Source organism: Juglans microcarpa x Juglans regia, chromosome 6D (assembly GCF_004785595.1).
Source record: "Juglans microcarpa x Juglans regia isolate MS1-56 chromosome 6D, Jm3101_v1.0, whole genome shotgun sequence".
Lineage (NCBI taxonomy): Eukaryota > Viridiplantae > Streptophyta > Magnoliopsida > Fagales > Juglandaceae > Juglans > Juglans microcarpa x Juglans regia.
The window spans coordinates 14,531,530-14,551,067 of NC_054604.1; the positions used below are offsets into that span (position 1 = coordinate 14,531,530).

Here is a 19,538-nt window from a genome sequence, read left to right on the forward strand (position 1 = left end):
TTAGATCAATAAAAATTTGTTTACTGATGAAAAAAACAAATCTTTGATAGGTGACTTCTACGGAATAGTGCAAAATCTTAGCCCGAGTATACAAGAGAAACGGCTCATTAGAAACGGGAAGTCATACAATTAAAAAAGTGCGCCGTAAAATAGCGATCCCAAAAAGTTATTGGGAATTAACAAGAAAGATTGACAATCAACGTACAACACGCACACCCATACAACACAGCAACGATGTATCCGCACAGATAAAATGAAGCACGTAAATAAATATTTCTACTCCGTCAGTCAACAATTCCAACGAAAAGTAGTGAAAAACATATTAACTTGCAAAGAAAGCAAGACGAAAATAGTAAAAATTGCAACTTTTCAGTTCCAAAAACAAAACAAAAGTTGCTAATGCTGTTTCGATAGGGTCAGGAGACATGAATAATAAAGTTAAGAGTGTTAGAGATAAACTTTATTTAATTTATATCACAAAGAACAACAACAAAAACGGTCCAACTAAATCAAAAGCTTCGACAGAAGAAAGAATGGGACGAGATAAATTGCACTAAGAGCTTGAAGAAGGAGACGAAAGAGAAGCAGACCCGGTCGATGAAGCGGGGGTCGAAGTCGGCAGAGAGAGCACCATTTGCTTTTCCATCGAACTCACTACGAATTCTGAGTTGCTTAAGCTTGGAGGCTGGAGTTAAAATGCGTGTAGACCAGGATTTAAAGCTCCTCTGAGGGAAAGGATACAAGAGGGGTGATGTTGATGATGGCCAACGGCATGCTTTTAAAGCGACAGCGTTGGCATTTAGATATTGAAAGAACAATGAATCCATTTTCGTCACGAAGACGACTATTGCTGTGATTGCAGCGTTATGCTCTCTCCCGTCATCTGCTAAATCGGCAGATTTTCTTTAGTTTTCGTTTGTTCACGAGTTGTCTGTCTGTTTTAAACCCTTGTCTGGTGGATGTGGTATCTCTTTCTTCCCTTCCTATCACCTTTATGGGCAAATGTGTGTCGGCCCAAAAAGAGATGTTGGGTTATGCTGGGCCGCTCTCGGTCCTCGTGCTTGATATTTTTTCTTTTTTGTCCGTCATATATGTCTTTGATAAGGGAATTGAGCAGGCTTTGTAGTCTGCTGCTCAAAGATGCTCCGTGTCTCGGAACATCCATGTGATATAAGGGATTTGTAAGACTATTGAAAATCCACATACCATATATATATCCTTTTTTAAAAAACACTATTGGTTACGCCAAGGAGAAATAATATTATGACATTAATAGCTGGTTTGAATATTTAGAATATCTCAAAATATCTGTGAATAGTAGTAAAATAGTTTGTGAATAGTAGTAAAATAGTTTGTGAATAGTAGTAAAATAGTTTGTGTTAAGATATTTTATTAGATTTTAAAAAATGAGTATTAAAATAGAGAGGGTTTTGGTGAATCATATGTGTATAATTTATGTGTATTCAAAACTATACAAAGTATGCCTATATATAGTTTAATATGACCAAAGTAAATAAGAAAATACAACGAAGAATGAAAGATTCTAACCTAACATAATTACAAGAAACTAAGAATATTATCATAATATTCTAAGAATATTAGGTATAATCTAATATACATATATATACACTAACATCTACACTCAAACTCTTGGTGATGAAGTCAACTGGAGTTTGGAAACAAGATCACCAAGTCGACCAGGTAGATGTGATTTCATAAAAATGTCAGCAAGATTATCTTCAAAGGGGACTAGGTATAACTGGAGGACACTCTGCTGAAGATGATGGCGGATGAAGTAAAAATCAATCTCAATATGTTTGATACGCTCATGGAATACATCATTATACACAATCTGGATGGCACTACGATTGTCAGTGAATAGAAGAACTTATTGATTGAGGAACACCCATGTCTTTCAGAAGCCAACGTAACCACAAAAGCTTAGATGTTGTATTAGCAATGGCACAATACTCAACCTCAGTGCTAAAACGGGCAACAAATGACTGTTTCTTACTACGCCATAAAATCAAAGAAGTACTAAGTAAGAAATAATAACCAGTGGTGGAGTGACGATTAGTGGGATCACCAGCCCAATATGTATCAAAATAGGCCTATAGCTCAAGAAAAAAGTGTGATGAGAAGTGCAGAACATGAAATAGAGTGCCCTTGATATAGCGTAAAATTCGAAGAACAGTAGCAAAATGGGCAGATCAAGGCGCGTTCATAAATTGATTGACCAGATGAACAACATATGAAATGCCAGACCTGGTGACAGTAAGATAAATGAGACTACCAACTAATTGTCGATAAAGTGTTGCTCTTTCATTAGTTTCTTTGTTCTTTCTACAATTCTTTTAATTTGTCTCTCTGTAGAATTGACACCCCAAAGCTGTACTACAACTACCGCATTATTCTTTGGGCGTAATCATGTCCCACCAGATTTTGGCCAATCCATGTAACAAATGCCTAGGATATTGAACTTTCTGCTCCTTTGTACATCCACTAACTCAAACTTCTTGTCGAAATCGATCAGCCATTTGTTAGTCCTAATGGGCCCTTCAGTACCCATGAAACTAGGGTATCTGTAGATTAGGAACTTTTCATAGGAACAGCTTCTTGTCTCAGCTCTCTATTGTTCATGTCCTTGGGCTTCTTGTTAATCCATTTGTTGTCTCATCATTTCTATCATCTAACGGATGGCTTCAAGTATTGCTTGTAGGATTACACTCATTCCTAGCTTCTTATTTGTGGATTTCTTTCTGTCTATGAAGTTGTGTATAAGAGGAGTAAGTGAGATAGATGAATTCGGTGTTCTGTCAAGCAACAGATTACAAGGAAGCTAGGGATGAAACAATGTCATTTTGTAATAGAAAAATCTTCTTGCAAGCGATTTCGCTCACCAAACTGTGCACCAATATTAAATGTAAGGCATCCATTTAATGAAATGGTGCAAATTGAAAACGGAAATGATTTTTGTGAGATAAAAGACTTTCTTCTTCTCTCAAAATTGTTTTTCAATAGAAAAAGTTATGTAAGTGTTGATATGCAGTTTGATGTGCCAAATTGCTTGTACCTAGCAAACCTCTTTTGTAATACTAGTAGCGTGGGTATGTAAATAGCAGATGGGGGTTACTATTATAAGGACAATGTGAGCTTCTTTGTATTTGTAGTGTAGTTAGTGTGTAGTTAGTCTATTAAGAGTTTGGGTAGTGAGATGAGAATTTTTTATTTTAGATGAAGGTTTAAAATATTATTTTTTAATATTATTATTTTAGGATTTGAAAAAGTTGAATTATTTATTATATTTTGTGTGAAAATTTGAAAAAGTTGTAATGATGAGATAAGAATTTTGTGTCTCATCCCACTTGCCAAACCTACCAAACTCGGTGGTTAGAACAGGGCTATAAGAGGGTCCAATGTTTCGAGAAGTAAGGTTTCGTTTAGTTATGCAATTTAAATGAGATGAGATGATATGTTTTGTTAAAAGTTGAATAAAATTTTGTTATAATTTAATTTTTAATATTATTTTTATTTTAGGATTTGAAAAAGTTAAATTGTTTAGTATATTTTGTGTGAGAGTTTGAAAAAGTTATAATGATTATATGAGATGAGATAAAATAATTTAGTTTTGTATAACCAAACCAGCCCTAATTAGCGAATTTTAGATCAATTTTCCCTCTCTCTCTCTCTCTCTCTATATATATATATGTATTATATTTATCTATTATTTTGGATGGTGACTCAAATCAGTAAATTTATTTACAGATTACAAGTACACAGGTTTTGTTACGAAAAGAGTAGCTTCATTGGCCTTTCGGTTTCGATGTGTGTTTTTTTCATGATAATAATAAGCAGTTGAATTGTAATAAATTGGCATTAGCAATTGCAATTAGTGTATAAATTGTATTTACCCTTTTTTGATAATAAAGGTTTTAAGATTTAACATGAGGGATTGGAATCACTATTAAGGTTCAAAAGCCTGAAGTTCAAACCAGAAAATGCCTTGAACGTTGTTTTTGATCTAGTTCTGGACAAACTATAATTGTGTTGAGCAGTTTGTTACTTTGAACAAGTTGGGAGGTGTAAAGCCTCCAGTAGCCAGGTATAAAACATTCCATAAGACCGAAACAATGCAAATTTTATTAAATAAAGTGTACAAACAGTTCAAATTGTTCATGTCTAGTGTTAATTCACAAAATTTCCTCACTAATTACGAAAACATAAACTGAAAATCTCTTGGAAAGCTGTAAAAGTTCCAAGATCCAGCCTCATCTACAAAAGCTACGCCTGGTCCTGCAGTCCCCTCTCATCATAATATTGTTCACTTGGGTCGATTAACATATGAAACAATGGTAAGTAACCACTTCGAACAGTAAGCATCATAACAACATACGACTTTTGTTTAGAAAAGAACATGTTCATACAGGATTTGTCGTACATACATACATGCATAATCTAGGGAGGAAGAGTTGTACCGTTTGAAAGTTTATAAGCCTAGTCACCTAGAGAAAATTGGCGTGGTTTATCGGCATGGGCAGTGTCCAAGTGTGGTGGGGAGTGGAGTGGCTTAATGGCGCAGGAGCTATGTTCAACGAGATGGAGAAGGGTTGGAGACAGGTTGTGTAACGCTCTGATCCCGAAGGTCTTCAGAGTTACCTCTTATTATTTAATATCAATTTCAATATCACAACTATAAAATTCAGAAAACTCTATTAAATATTAATTCATTTACTCAATCCAAATATCCATGTTCCTTCGTTGGGACAACAAAGAAATTCTCAATAACATAAATTAAAAACTTACAAAAAATTCGAAAATATCCTTAACTTATCAAAATAAAATACCGAAAATAAATTAATTTACTAACTACGACTCTCAAATAAGCACTTGTACCCTTAGACTCTTATTCCACTACGATCATCATATTTTGTTAAAACTTCATACTCTTGTTCTCTAGCTGAATCATCAAAATTATCTGAAAAATATTTGGAAATAAGGGATGAGTTATCAACAACTCAGTAAGTAGAGAACATATACCAGTATGTAAACATGAACATTTATAAAGTTCAGAAAGCATAACAAAATACTTTCTTTCATAATGCAAAATCAGAATATTTGTTTTCAGAATGCAGAGTCAGAACATATTATCAAAAATATCATAACGAAAGTTCAAAAATATTCATAATTAAAATCCCTTTGGCATAGTATAAATTGAAACATCACATCTTATCTTATCATATCAAAACAGAGATTATGTTTAACCCTCGTGGTAGGGTTGTGCAAACCCCAACGACCAACCGAGCAGAAACAAAATGTGAATCTTTCCCTTATTATCCTTGAAGCCCTGAGTGTGCACACATGAAAAACTATGCAAAAAGCCACTTTACTTCCAAAGTGGGTGTACCGAAAACAGAAAAATTGGTATCAACCCGAACAAAGGCCACAGTTTTACACCCGTGGTAAGGTCAGAACAGAACAAAAATAAAAACAGAATGTTATGCCAAAGGTTTTCAGAAATCATATCATATCATATCAGAGTACAGACTATTTTCAGAACAGAACAAAATCAAAAAATCAGATCACAAAAAAATAATTTATGCACAAAATTTCATATTCGCTCTCTTTTGCACAGTTCAGAAACAAAATACCAAAATAACTCATGTCTACACCAGTCATGCCAGAAAAAATACTTTATTCTTAAATAGAATCTCATGAGTAATGCAGAACAAATAACTGAGATAGTTCAAATTTCATTTCATAAAAAAACATGCATACTTTTAAAAAATCAACATAAACCCATTTTATTTTTATGCAAAATCTAGTATAGGAACCCTACTTACCTGGACTTCTTAACTTATCAGAAATTCTCCACAACAATACTGAACGAAAATCATCGTCACCTATAAAATTGTCATGTAACTCCCATAAATTTCAATTGAGCAAGTATTTCGATTCTTAAACCTGAAATACTAAAATAGCATGTTTTTCCTAAATGTCTAAAATTCTCTTAATCCTAAAAATACCACCACTTCCCAAATTCATTAATATTCACTTAATGTCTCTGACTAAAATATTAAAACCTAACTTATGTATTATTGAAAACAAACTATAAAGTTTAATAGTAAATAATATAATTATTCCAAAATATTTTAAAATAAACCATAACTATTTTTTAATAGACTAAATCATATCTAAAGTTTAAAAATAACATTACACCATTATCGTTTACTTTTAAAATAAATCTTTACTTAAAAACATGTTAAATTACTTAAATGATTTCTGCAATCATAATTAAAATAAAGTTTATTAACACATATTAAAAATTTTAAAACACATTTGTCAATATTGGTCTGAATACCTCTTTCCATTGTTTTCCTTCATTTATATAGAAAATGATTACAACCGAGCACTGATTCCAGTGCTTAATTGTTGCTGGTCTTACTATACACGTTAAGTCTATTTACTGTACACAAAGAGTCTATTTACTGTACACGTTATCTATTTATCTGCTATACTATCTAGATATAGAAAGCATCTATGTAACATCCCCCCTCAAATTGATTCTGGTGGATCAAGAAGCATCAATTTGTCAACGAAGAACTGATGCCGGTGCCGAGAACGAGTTTTAGTGAATATGTCTGCAGTTTGACGTTCACTGGAAATGTGAGGGAGTGTAATCACATGTTTGTCAAAGGATTCACGTATAGAATGACAATCGACTTCGATATGCTTCGTACGCTCATGGAAGACAGGAATAGCGGCGATCTGAATAGCACTTGTATTATCAGCATGAAGAGGAGTGGGATGTAGCTGAGAAAAACCAAGTTTACCTAATAACTCACGGAGCCATGTGATTTCAGAGCATGTGGAAGACATAGCACGATACTCAGACTCAGTAAAGGATTTGGAAACTCTGTCTTGTTTCTTACTCTTCCAAGAAATGAGTGCATTGCCTAAGAACATGCACCAGCCAGTAACAGAGCGACCAGTATCTGCACATCCGGCCCAATCAGCATCACTATACCCCACCAATTGTAAGGAAGATTCTTTAGGAAAGAACAACCTGCGTGTAGAGGTGCCCTTTAGATATTGGATAATGCGACGGACAGCAGCTAAATGAAGATGTCGGAGAGCCTGCATAAATTGACTAACTTGTTGTACAACAAAAGAAATGTCAGGACGAGTAATCGTCAAGTAGTTCAAACTCCCAACAAGCTGCCGATACAAGGATGGATCTGATAAAAGCTCCCCTTCTTCCTGACGAAGTTTAAGATTTACCTTTAAGGGAGTAAAAACAGAGTTACCCGATTGGAGACCACCCAATTAAATAACGTCCTGCGTGTATTTGTGCTGGTATAACAACGTACCAGTTGGAGTAAGCTGTACCTCAAGGTCAAGAAAATACTGCAAGGGACCAAGATCTTTCATGTGAAAAGAGGCCTTGAGATACTGTTGTAATTGCTTAATTAACTCAGTATCGGAGCCAGTGATCACAATGTCATTGACATATACGAGAAGCAATACTATTCCTGCAGAAGTCTTGCGAAGAAAAAAAGAGAAATCAAACTGACTCTGAGTAAAATGAAATGCAAGCAGATTAGAGCGAAATTTGTCAAACCATTTACGCGGAGCCTGTTTCAGTCCATACAAGGATCGGCGTAGCCGACAAACCTCTGAGGAAGGTGTAGCAAATATGCCAGGAGGTGGGGACATATAGATTTCTTCCTTCAAATCTCCATGTAGAAAAGCATTCTTCACATCCATCTGTCGGAAAGACCACCCTTATGACGCGGCAAGTGCCAAGATAGTCCGCACAGTAGTCATTTTGGCAACAGGTGCAAATGCTTCTTCATAATCAATACCATACTCATGTCGGTTCCCAAGAACCACGAGACGGGCCTTATATCTGTCCAGTGACCCGTCAGCTCGAAACTTGATTGAGTACACCCATTTACAACCAATAGGTTTGACATCAGAGGGACAAATTATAAAGTCCCAAGTGTGATTGTCTTGAAGAGCTTGGATTTCCTCTTGCATGGCTTGCTGCCAACACGCTTGGGTGGATGCCTGGGTATAAGAGTGAGGAACAGAAATAATGTCGAGAGTGGCAGTAAGCGAAATGTGAGGAAAATCATACGTATCTGGTGGATGTGTAACCCGGGTGGACTGCCGAGGTATAGGAACTACAGAATCAAATGACGGATCAGTGTCTAGAAGGGGCGTTGAAGAATGGGAAAGACGTCGATGATACACCATACCTGGTTGAAATCGCTTAATAGAAGAAGACACATCATCAAAAGCGGGAAGAAGAGTAATAGGAGGATCAGAAATAACCTGAGACCGAAAGAAATATTGATTTTCGAGGAAAATCACATTCCGTAAGATTCGAGATTTATTTGCATGAGCATCATAACAAACAAATCCTTTCTGAGTAGAACTATATCCCATAAAGGCACACATGATAGACTGTGCAGCAAGCTTGTGACGCTCAACAGGTGGCAGATGAACAAAACAAACACACCCAAAGGTATGAAAGGACTGATACTCAGGAGATATGCCAAATAATAAAAAATATGGAGAATCATAATCTAGAGTAGTAGTAGGCAAACGATTGATCAAATAGACAGCAGTAGATAAAGCTTCTACCCATAACTTAGAAGGTACGGAAGAATCAATCAACAGAGTACGAACGACATCTAAGAGATGACGATTTTTACGCTCAGCGATTCCATTTTGTTGAGGAGTATAAAGACAAGAATGCTGGGAAATAATCCCCTTTTGCTAAAGAAAAGTTTGAAAAGAATGAGACATGTACTCTCCCCCTGAGTCGGAGCGTAAAGTTTTGATACAAGTACTGAATTGTGTCTCAACAAGCGCAACAAAATTTTGAAAGATAGAAAACACGTCAGCTTTAGAACGGAGAAAATATATCCAGGTGAATCGACTATAATCATCGATAAACGTCACAAAATAACAATACTGACCATGAGAAATAACAGGACTCACACCCCAAACGTCAATATGCACGATCTCAAAACAGTTAGAAGCAGGAAAATGTAAAGTTTTACTTTTACCAAGACGACAAGTAGCACAATCAAAAGATACAAGGGAAGAAGAAAATGAATCTTTATTGCGTAAAAAACCATGTTTCATAAGATGAGTCAAGACAACAGAATTAGGATGACCTAATTTCTTATGCCAGACTTCATTAGTATTAACAGTAGCCGTACAAGCAAGAGAAACAACATTAGGAATAGAAAACTGTAAGGAAAATAAACGTCCTATTTTAGGCCCCTTCGCGATCACCGTCCCCGACACCTGATCCTGCACAAGACAACCACCACAAGAAAAGTGAACATCACAATTATTATCTACCAATTGTCCAACAGAAATCAAATTGGTAGACAATCCAGGAGAGACAAAAACATCGCGAAATAAAGAGCCCAAAATACCAACAGCAGTAATAGGAAGAGTACTGCCATCAGCAATCTGAATATTTTGCGTGCCTCTATACTTACAAACACCATGGAGACCCGTCGTATTACCAGTCATATGATTAGAAGCGCCCGAATCAACAATCCAAGAAGTTGAGTTAGTACCCGTACCTTGCAAGCCTAAGGCCGTAAAAGCAGACACAATCATCTGTTGGACCATTGCTGGTGTGAGAACAGATGAATCATGGCTTATAGTAGGTGGCGCAAAAGATGAAGAAGACTGTACAGCAGCCTGAAAAGCTTGGGATTGGCGATTCTGAGGCCGCACACGACAGTCTTTGATGAGATGTCCCTCTTTCTTGCAGTAGTTACAAACTTTCTTCGGACAGTTGCGAGCAATGTGACCGAACTCCTTGCAGCTGAAACACTGCAACTTGTTCCTCCCTCTCCCTTGTGCTGCATAGGCGACATTCACAGTCTTAGAAAAGGCCTTCTCAGAAGTCATACCCATCTGAGTGGATAATCGCTGTTCTTCACGCAATAAATCTCCGAAGCAAATATCCAAAGAAGGAACCAGATTACGGTTCAATAAACTGGCTCGAACAGGCTCAAATTCAGGTCGAAGCTTCATCAAAAATTGATCGCGTTGACTCTCAGCATGAACCGCTTGAAGAGTCGCGAGGGCCACAGTGGGAACCTTAACATGAACAATAGCAGAATACTCGCTCCAAATATTAATAAAACCAGAATAAAATTGCTCAATGGTCAAATTACCTTGAATGTAATTGCTAATTTCCAATTCCAATTGGAATTTTCGAGCATTGTGGTCTTGGTGATAAATACGATGCAGATAGGCCCACATAGCTTGAGCCGTAGTGAAACACCGAAGAGTGGTGATAAGATGGGGCTCAATCGTTCCCAATAGCCAAGAGATCACCTTAGCATCCTTGACCTCCCATTGGGCAAATTCCTTTTCATCAGTGGGAACTCGAACAGAACTATCAATATGATTTGACAATTCTTTCCCTTTCAAGAACATTTTAAATTGAAATTCCCACGTAGGAAAATTCTTTCCAGTAAAACGAATAATAGTATTTTCCATAGACATGATGAAAGTTTTGTAAAACAAAATCAGCCCAAGTAGTAAGAAGAAAAATAACAGCAAGCCCAACGTAAATCAATTCCAACTCCAAGTGAAAAAGAGGCCCAAACATGCAATGCAAATAATAAAAGCTCACGGACACATAATGATTAAGCCCACGGACACAGAATGATTAGGCCCAAGTAACACAATAAGAGGGCCCAAAAATGATATCTGCCCAGCTGAAAATAATCGGCAAACAAAAATGCCAAGTTCACACGGAGACGAGTGTGCACCAAGCACCGACGTCGATAGAAGTTCCAAAGAACTTCCCGTCTGCCACAGAGAGAGCCGACGTGCCCACATCAACCCAACCACCACAAAGTAAGCACCGAAAGAGAGAATAACTGCCCAAAAACATAGCAACGACCACCACAGAGAGGGTCGAACACCAGTCAACCACCACAGAAAACGCCAAACACCTCCACAGAGAAGGTCGACTGCCACAGAGGAAGCCGATGGACACCTTACTACCCAGCCACGACGAGAAAAACACTAAAAGAAAAAGGATGCGCAACTCAGAGGCGTATGCTGCACCCAGAACAATACGTCGACAGCCACAAAACAAGAAACCCACAAAGTCGGTGACCACAGAAAGTGCCGACACACCAAGAGCAAGAAGAAAAAAATTTCTTCCTGTCACACACGAGTGATTAAAACCAAGGAGATGAATAGCAGAGTAGGGGCTCTGATACCATGTCAATATTGGTCTGAATACCTATTTCCATTGTTTTCCTTCATTTATATAGAAAATGGTTACAACCGAGCACTGATTTCAGCGCTTAATTGCTGCTGGTCTTACTATACACGTTAACTGCTATTTACACGTTAAGTCTATTTACTGTACACAAAGAGTCTATTTACTATACACGTTATCTATTTATTTGCTATACTATCTAGGTATAGAAAGCATCTCTGTAACAACATTAACACAACTTGCAGTTCAAAGGGTAAAAAAAAGTAATTAACGATATTAGTGTAAAATACGGCTTAGAAGCATGCAATTACACTCACGTGAAAACCAAATTCTTTGAATAAAAACAGAGGCTATGTACGCGATGTAGGTTCATCGTAGAGTGGAGCTGCGATGGAGTTTGGTGTGGTGGGCGGCAGTGGTTACTATGACGGTGCACTGGAAGAGAGAGAGTAATGAGCGAGAAACAGAGAACGGAGAGTGAGAGATGCGCGAGTGAGAAATAGAAAGGGAGATTACCATGAGGTAGCTAAACTAAGGTGGCGTGAGGTGGAAGGAGCTCTTGGTGGAGGACGGTTGCAGTGGCTCAAGGTGGGAGTAGTGGCTTTCTGTTGTGCTATGGTGGTGAGGAGTACAATTGAGCGGATTGGATTGCTCTCACGTGAAGACCTATGGTATTACGCGCTACCAACACCTTGCATCCAGTGGCTTGCGATGGGATGCTCTCGGAATGGCCCCAAGAGGTGGCCTGCACTTTTGGTGGGGACGCCAGGAAGGGTTTGTAGTGGCTATTTGTCGTGCTTGGAGGAGCAACTGTTTGCTCTATTTTTGGGTTGTAAAAATAGAGGACTTGCGATTTTACAATAGCTGGGCAGTGGCCAGTGACGACGGGGAGAGGGAGAGCTGGAGCTTCCGTGGTGGTCAAGTGGAGGTGGCACACGACGCAATACTGAACGAGGGTTGAGCCGAGAACATGGAGAGGCAGCGGTGCATAGTTAGATTTTCCTGGTGGACGGACACGCAAGGGTTGTGTGCATGGAAGGGATGGCTTCAAAGGGGTGCGTGGCTTAGGGTTTTGGTTTCATGGAGGGGTGAGCTTATTATAATAAAGCGATTTAGAACCCAATATAAAACCTAGATAAAAAGAGACGTGCATGGGAGTGGAAATGTGCGTGGCGGCGAGATTGATCACAAACTGATAGTTGGTTTTCATGGTTTAAAACAAACGGGTGTGGGCTTGGGTCTTGGGCTTTTTCATGAGTTATGGGTCTCGACTCAATTTCTAAAAATAATATGGGTCTCGATTCAATTTTTAAAAATAATCCAACTTGTTCTAGAAAATTCTTGGCTCAATTCTCACCTTGGCCCTTTAGAAAAAAAACCTAATTATTAAGCCCAATAAAATCATAATCCACCAAAATAAAGATTTTAGGCCCGTAGTCTATAAAAAAAATACTTGAAAAAATTAACTGGGCTATTCATACGTATAAATCCAAAAACAAGACTTTTAGAAAACAACTTCTTGTTGTACCCGGGTGTTACATCATTCCCCCCTTAAAAAAATTTCATCCTCAAAATTTGCTACACCTAAAGCAAAGTCCAAATATTTAATCCTTCACACTTATTTGCGCATATTGTATTGTACTTTGAAAGATCATATCTAAACTATAAACCTCAACAATACAATTAAAAACCTAAAACAATTCCGAACTCTCCACATAATCCATGAATCCTATACAAATAGCGAAATAGGCTCTCAAATTATCACATCACCAAAGCCACACTTCCGCTGCGCACTCTAAGAACTTATAGCCCTAAAAACATTGTATCTCAATCACATACATCGGAAAAGAACTAACATCGACATTTTACCAGTCCGTACATATTTTTTTCTTAGCTAAATGTCACAAATAACTAATAGATAACTCCCAAAATAATATTTAAAAGCTCCGAATATAGTACAATCAAAAGTTCTAAACTTAAGTCCTGAATAACTTCAATTCACAAATTCCGAATCCTCAAAAAATCTACTTTCAACCAAACTTCAATATTCTAAGCTATACCATTAGAAAAGTTCCATGCAAGTATGATTAATCTCGACTCAACTAAAAATAAAAAGCTTTCAAGGAGAAAAAGAGTGGGGTACCTGTGATCTCAAATGGTATCAGAGCTTATCAAACCAGAAATGTGAGACTTGAGCTGTGCCACCTACAACGGACAAGCCCGACGAAAACGTCAGGAATTTAAGGGGTGTAGATTGTGATACCCCATATGATAAGGATAAGGGTAGGTGGTGAATAAGATCCCACATTGCTTAGGAATGAAAAGTTCTTGCTCTTTTTAAGGTTCCAATAGGGCTCCAATTGTATCAATAACTAGCCATTTTGGAGTATAGACCATGTGGTTTGGGCCTTCCATTGGGGCGTTACAGGTTGTGTGCTAGCTGGCCTGTCCAACTGGTGGCTGGTCAACGGACTCACCATCAGCATTGCACAGAGAGAGGGCCGTGTGAGACAAAGTGAGACAAATACAGAGAGAGCAAGAGAGCGGGAAAGCTTGAGGAAGAAAACTCACCTGGGTTTGTCAGTTCAAAGGTATGCCATGAGTTCGAGCTTGCGTTGGTCTCATTAGTGTGCACAAAGCTTCAATTGTTATTGCCAATGCAGCAAGGGTAAGACAGGTTTTCATGTGCAGAGAGTTGGACGTAAGCTTGAGAGCTGACCTTTGCTCACAGCGAGAATGAATGAGACAGGGGGTAGAGGGAGAAACAACAAAAGCTTCACACAAAGAGAGAGAGAGAGAGAGAGAAGAACAGATGGAGAGCTTTGCGCATGAAGGGTTGTTTTTAAAGGGGAGGAAAGGACGCTTGGCATCAGATAAGCAGAGTGGATGGCTTGGTCATAGTGGGAGAGAGTTGAAGGTGGTTTCCTACGTTGTTGGGGTTCCAAATGCCTAGAAGACAGTGTGCTAGGGACGATTAGGCAAGTCTTGAGGACTAACACTGAATGGTTCAGATCCTGTTGCTGAAATATCAAATCCATTCACCAACCCAATATACTACATCAAAGAGACTTGAACAAAATTATAGGCCTGACGTCCTAAATCTAAAAATGCAGTCCTAACCCTAAGATATAGGGCTTAGGGTGTGACAACAGGTGTGCCTGCTGAAGAATTAAGGAAGACAGGAGAACAAAAACATTTCCGAGAAATACACAAACAAACAAGAGAGACAGGTTTTTTTTTTTTTTGGGGGGGGGGGGGGGGGGGGGGGGGGGGGGGGGCGCTTAAATGTTACCTGTTAATATTGCAGGTTTTTTCCCCTCTTTTGGCTAAGTTATCATATTTGTGGCAAATTCTTTCTTGCAATTATAGCAACATTTCTTGGGGATACCTCTGGATCAAAAATAGGTATCATCATAACCTCAACTGAATGGCCTTGCTCCTGGAGGAACAATAATCGATCAAGCAGAAGAAAAGTTTCCAAAAGAGGCCCCAAAGCAGCTCTAAGGGACCAGTAAGGTCCTATAAATTCCTGTATGCCATTGGTAAATAAATCAGTGCTTGCCCAGAATAGGCTCAATAAGGCATTTGCACCCAATTAATGTAATGAAACCTTTAAAAAGAGTAGCCTAATGACTGTTGTGCAACCGGATCCCACAATCCAAGAAATCAAAGTGCAATGATTTTCAACAATCAAATCTTACACAAAGATTTGCGGTTTATAAGAGAATGCAATATCCTGTTCATGTTATGATAGTTGACATCAGTTCCAAGCATATAAGGTTTTCGAAAAGATGGCAAAGCATAGACTACAAATTGTGAGAGTATTACTAATAACACAAACCTCAAAAGTTATAAAACAATTATTCTATTGAATACTTATCTAGAAAATCTAATGCAAGATGCATGGTCATGTATGGGAACAAAACGTTTCTCAAAATTTCCCAACTTGCAATCCAAAGATCTCTACACCAAAAAAATATCAATTATCAAAACTTCTTACCTCCCTTTAAAAAATCTACCACAAAACTAAAAAAAAAATGCCCCAAATTAATGGGCCCACCACCTTTTAAATCCCGATAAAAACATCTATAAAATCTTCCTCCATCCAAATATATTTTTAATGGGTCCCATCACTTTTATAAATCTTCATAAAACCCATCTTTAGAAGTCTTCTCAAAAGTTTCACAAACTTACAAGAAAATTTTACATCCATACATTTTGGAGGGTCCTTTTCCCCCCTTTTTCTGAATTTTTTCTTTCCTTTCCTCTTTTTTCTCCCTCCTTTAGAATGATGGAAAAGCTTCTGTTTCAATATTATATATATGTATATATATATATATATATATATAAGTAGACATGTATTTGAAAAAACTGAAAAACAAGGAGTAAACCCGTGTGCTTGGATGACTTGCAAGAGTAAAAAAATTGAAGTGTGCACATAAAAATTAAAAAAAAAAAAAAAAAATAATAATAATAAATAAAAGAATACTCTTAACTATAAGAATTGAAGTGTTCAAGAAACTCAAGGAAAGTACAAAGGGAAACGATTAGTAACAGCTGTACTAAAGAGATGTAGAGATACTGCATAAGAAGCAAAAAAAGCAGCAAGATACTGAAGCATGGAGGTCAAATAGATTTCTCAAGATTTCTCATGGCCCTTCCAATGAAGTATTTTATGCTATGCACATAATTTTTTTTTAAAGTATGCACATAAAAATTAAGGTAAAAGAAAGGTGCTTCAACCTCAATGAAGGTAACTCAACCCTCAAAAGTTTTGAGCATCCCCCTCTCCAAATGCAACGCATAATGGAAGGAACCACCTTATAATCTCCTTCTAAATCTATCCACTCGCATAATTTCCAAAGTGTTCCTTCCAACAAGCCAAGTGCTCAAACACCATCCTAGGCATAACCCAATCTCCCCAAACAATTAAATGACAGGAGAGTAATAAAAATAAGACTACAATCCCAATCTAGTCATAGGCATCACGTATGCATGCCAGTACAACTTTGAAAGTGATATACCAATCTATTGTATCGATACAGGATGCATACAAATGTTACAAACAAGACTGAAATTATATACTTTCCAAAATAGATGCATCCCAATTTTTAGATCGGTTGTCAGAATGTTATGTAAATGCAATAGCAAATACTAGGGATCAGTAACGTACAGTGAATGGCTCTGCTTCCTTCCATATTTCATGAAAATTTATCCTCTCCAAAGGTTTGAGACCAAGACGACATAATCCAGACCGGGTGAACTTCTCAAAATGTTTATATTTGTCAACAGATTTAGGCCCTTCACATCTTGTACTCTCACAGGATGAAATTCCATTCAATAAGGCATCTTTGTCTGTTGCCAAGAGTGATGTTTCATCTGCAGCATATTTTAAGTATGTAGATGCTACCCATCAACACAGTAAATAACCTGAGCTATAAGCATTTCAAGCATGACACACCCATAAATTGCAACCAAGCTGTTTGAGAATTCATTTCTTATATAACTATGCTGCTGATAAGGTTTTTGCTAAGCTAATCAGTTCAAGCTTCTCTTCTTGTCATATAATTTTATTTTATTTTTTCTGTTCTAAGTTATTCCCCCCGATGGAGTAGGGGTGAAACAGAAAGCATGGGAGGGTGATCTATTTCTACTGGATTTCTGGTAAACCTATATTAACTACACTGAACTTTCATTTACCTGTTTCAGGTTCATTGGGGTCTATGTTAGGGAAACTTCCTTTCTGGTTTGGATGAAAATGTGGACATGCAACTTCTTTATGATGCAATGGAGCTTCCACTTTCCTCTGCTGTCTGCGACGCAAAGCCTTTCCTTGACGACCAATAGAAGGGCTTGTTTCCATGACTTCTGGATAATATTTAGAAAGAACCTTCAGGAGGAAAGATCGACAAAATATAATTTTCAGTAAAATGTACATACCTAAAATGTACTGTTCTGAAAATAGAGTCACATAAATAAAGCAGCAGATGGATTTGCCTTACTCTTTTTTAATGAAAGCTTGTGACACCATTTTGAAAATATATTCTTATAAAAATTCCACAAAATAGGAGACTTCTGCCAGCAAAATAAGGGCATTCACATAAATTCCAAGAAATACAATATAGATCATAAAAAAATCAAGACTGCTAAAGGTTTCTAGTGCAACACAAGAAGTACAAATGGAAAGATCAAGTTAACAAGACAGTTATTCCAAATAACTTGAAATGTAACGCCCGACCCTAGTCCCCAAGGGCTGGGATTTGGCCACTGGCCTATGATCTCTTGCACCATGGATTGAGTGACTTCCACGTATATTGGGCTAATTCTTGGCCCAATCTTGAATGTGGGCTGCCGGCATAATGACTAAATTATAGTCTTGCAAAACTCTTGTATTTGAAGCCCAAGAACCCTAACAAATGCACTGGCTGAAACTCCCACCCTATGAGGAATCATAGTACTAGCAAGAATCCAAGGGCAAGAACTCCAAGCCGTTCTGCCTTGCAAAGTCTCGGCAGCCACACTAAGGACTTCTAATCATGGTAGGAAACCAAGAAGCCCAACCAGGTCGATTCATTTAGGTGGATTAGGAGAAGAAATCCTCACAAAACACTCAAGCCATCAAGATCATGTACAGCCAGCACCTCTGCCACCCCTTCTGCCTCTATAAAACCCCAAGGATCAAAAGCACCTCCAGTTACCAATTTCAAAAGCTACAGTTTCAGATTTTAGAAAAAGATGCTAGATGCCACAAGACTCATCCTGGTATCATGATCAAACCAAATCACCTCCCTGCCACACCCATCATCCTATAATTCTAATCCCTAACGAACCCTAAGATCCAAACCCTATAAACAGTCTGCCGCCCCTTTCATTATGAAAAAACTAGAAAGACTTCTGGGAAACAGCCCCACAAAGCTGCCACATCCTCCTCTTGAATAACTGTAAAAATTTCAACTCCCTTCAATCAGGAAAATCTTCAAGAACCAAACCCTACAGCCCAGCTTTGCACTGCCAGCCCTAAGATAAAGTAAGATCTGAAATTCTCCCTTTCCTTTATAGTCTTAGCCCTTGAATACCAAGGGAGAACGGCACAGCATCCTCACTTTCTTGAAGATTTCTTGACAAGTCTTTCTCAAGAAGCTCAAGGAAAAGCTGCTAACATCCTAGGAAAAAACATAACTCATAGAAAATTTCTCCTTCTCTCTAGTATGTATTGAACATCCCAATTAAACTTCACATTTAGATTAACCAGGATCAAGGAGCCAAGAAGTGGAACGTGTAACCTGCCTGCCGTCTCATTCCTTTGCTTTTCTTTTCTTTTCCTTTCTTTACCTTATCTTTAATTCATCATCAATATATAGTCATCACTAAATTTATACATACCATCATATTGCAGAAGCATACATACAGTTTCCTTTACATACACATACTTTCATGATAAGGGGTACATTGAAAGGGCTATCAATGGAAGTTTTACCATGTACTTCTTAAACACAACATTTGGAAAGAACATCATATATATGAGTCCCCCAATGGGCAGATATAACAAACATGTCATCTGTAATTTCTATACATTATTGTAACGCCAAAAGAGAGGCCCAAGCACATCTGGGTGGTAGTCCAAAAGGACAAGTCAATGGTACAATTGGAGCCTCTTTGGAATAATTATAAAGAGCACAAACTTCTCGCTCCAAGCAACGTGTGATCCCATAAACCACCTACACCCATCAATCGGGTATGAGTATCACTAATTTGAGAAGATGTTTTCATGGGCAATTTATTGGGTCAATTGGATGTTAAGTAGCGAGGTTTCACTTTGTAATTTGGTATTACGGGATTAATCCAAAAATTGACGTGTTGTTACATTTCATTGGAATAGGTAGTCATTGAGGTCTGATGTCGAATAGAGCCACAAGGTAAGTAACTGAGACCATGCTGTTGCACCATATTTTATGATAAAATGTTCTCTTTACATATTTTATACATGTAAGAAATTGTTCAAGATATATCACGTATTGTTATTGTGATAGCCCCTGTTGAACATACCATATTAATCATGAAATGCGTATGTGATGTTTGTTATTTATGCTTCAACTATGATGTCAATGATTATGCACTCTTCAGCTAAGATAATGTTTTATCAAATATTTTTTTATTTGAATAAGACGAATGATAGAAAGAAAAGGAATAAAATACCTTCTGGTAAAGAAAGATAATGAAAGATGAGGAAAGAAAAATGAAATGAATAAATATATGCATGAGAACA

The 19,538-nt window shown here is 37.5% G+C and overlaps 2 protein-coding genes across 9 annotated transcripts in view; both read right to left on the reverse strand.

Moving 5' to 3' along the window:
* Positions 1–953, reverse strand: part of LOC121234642 (DNA repair protein recA homolog 1, chloroplastic) — a 29,527-nt gene extending 28,574 nt beyond the window's left edge. For 2 of the 4 annotated variants that reach the window (XM_041130669.1, XM_041130667.1), the window contains exon 1: positions 591–952. In XM_041130669.1, the coding sequence (XP_040986603.1) occupies positions 591–827 (237 nt within the window). In that variant the 5' untranslated portion in view covers positions 828–952. Of the gene's footprint in view, positions 1–590 lie in introns of all 4 variants that reach the window. The other 2 variants (XM_041130668.1, XM_041130666.1) reach the window with 2 other exon arrangements.
* A 3,748-nt stretch (positions 954–4,701) lies between these two features.
* LOC121234206 (protein RRNAD1) overlaps positions 4,702–19,538 on the reverse strand; it is a 52,238-nt gene continuing 37,401 nt past the window's right edge. For 2 of the 5 annotated variants that reach the window (XM_041130052.1, XM_041130054.1), the window contains exons 9-12: positions 16,973–17,162; positions 16,446–16,651; positions 14,565–14,801; positions 4,918–4,975 (exon numbers count right to left, since the gene is read on the reverse strand). In XM_041130052.1, coding sequence (XP_040985986.1) covers positions 14,607–14,801; positions 16,446–16,651; positions 16,973–17,162 — 591 coding nt within the window. In that variant the 3' untranslated portion in view covers positions 4,918–4,975; positions 14,565–14,606. Of the gene's footprint in view, positions 4,976–14,564; positions 14,802–16,445; positions 16,652–16,972; positions 17,163–19,538 lie in introns of those variants that run through there. The other 3 variants (XM_041130053.1, XM_041130051.1, XM_041130055.1) reach the window with 3 other exon arrangements.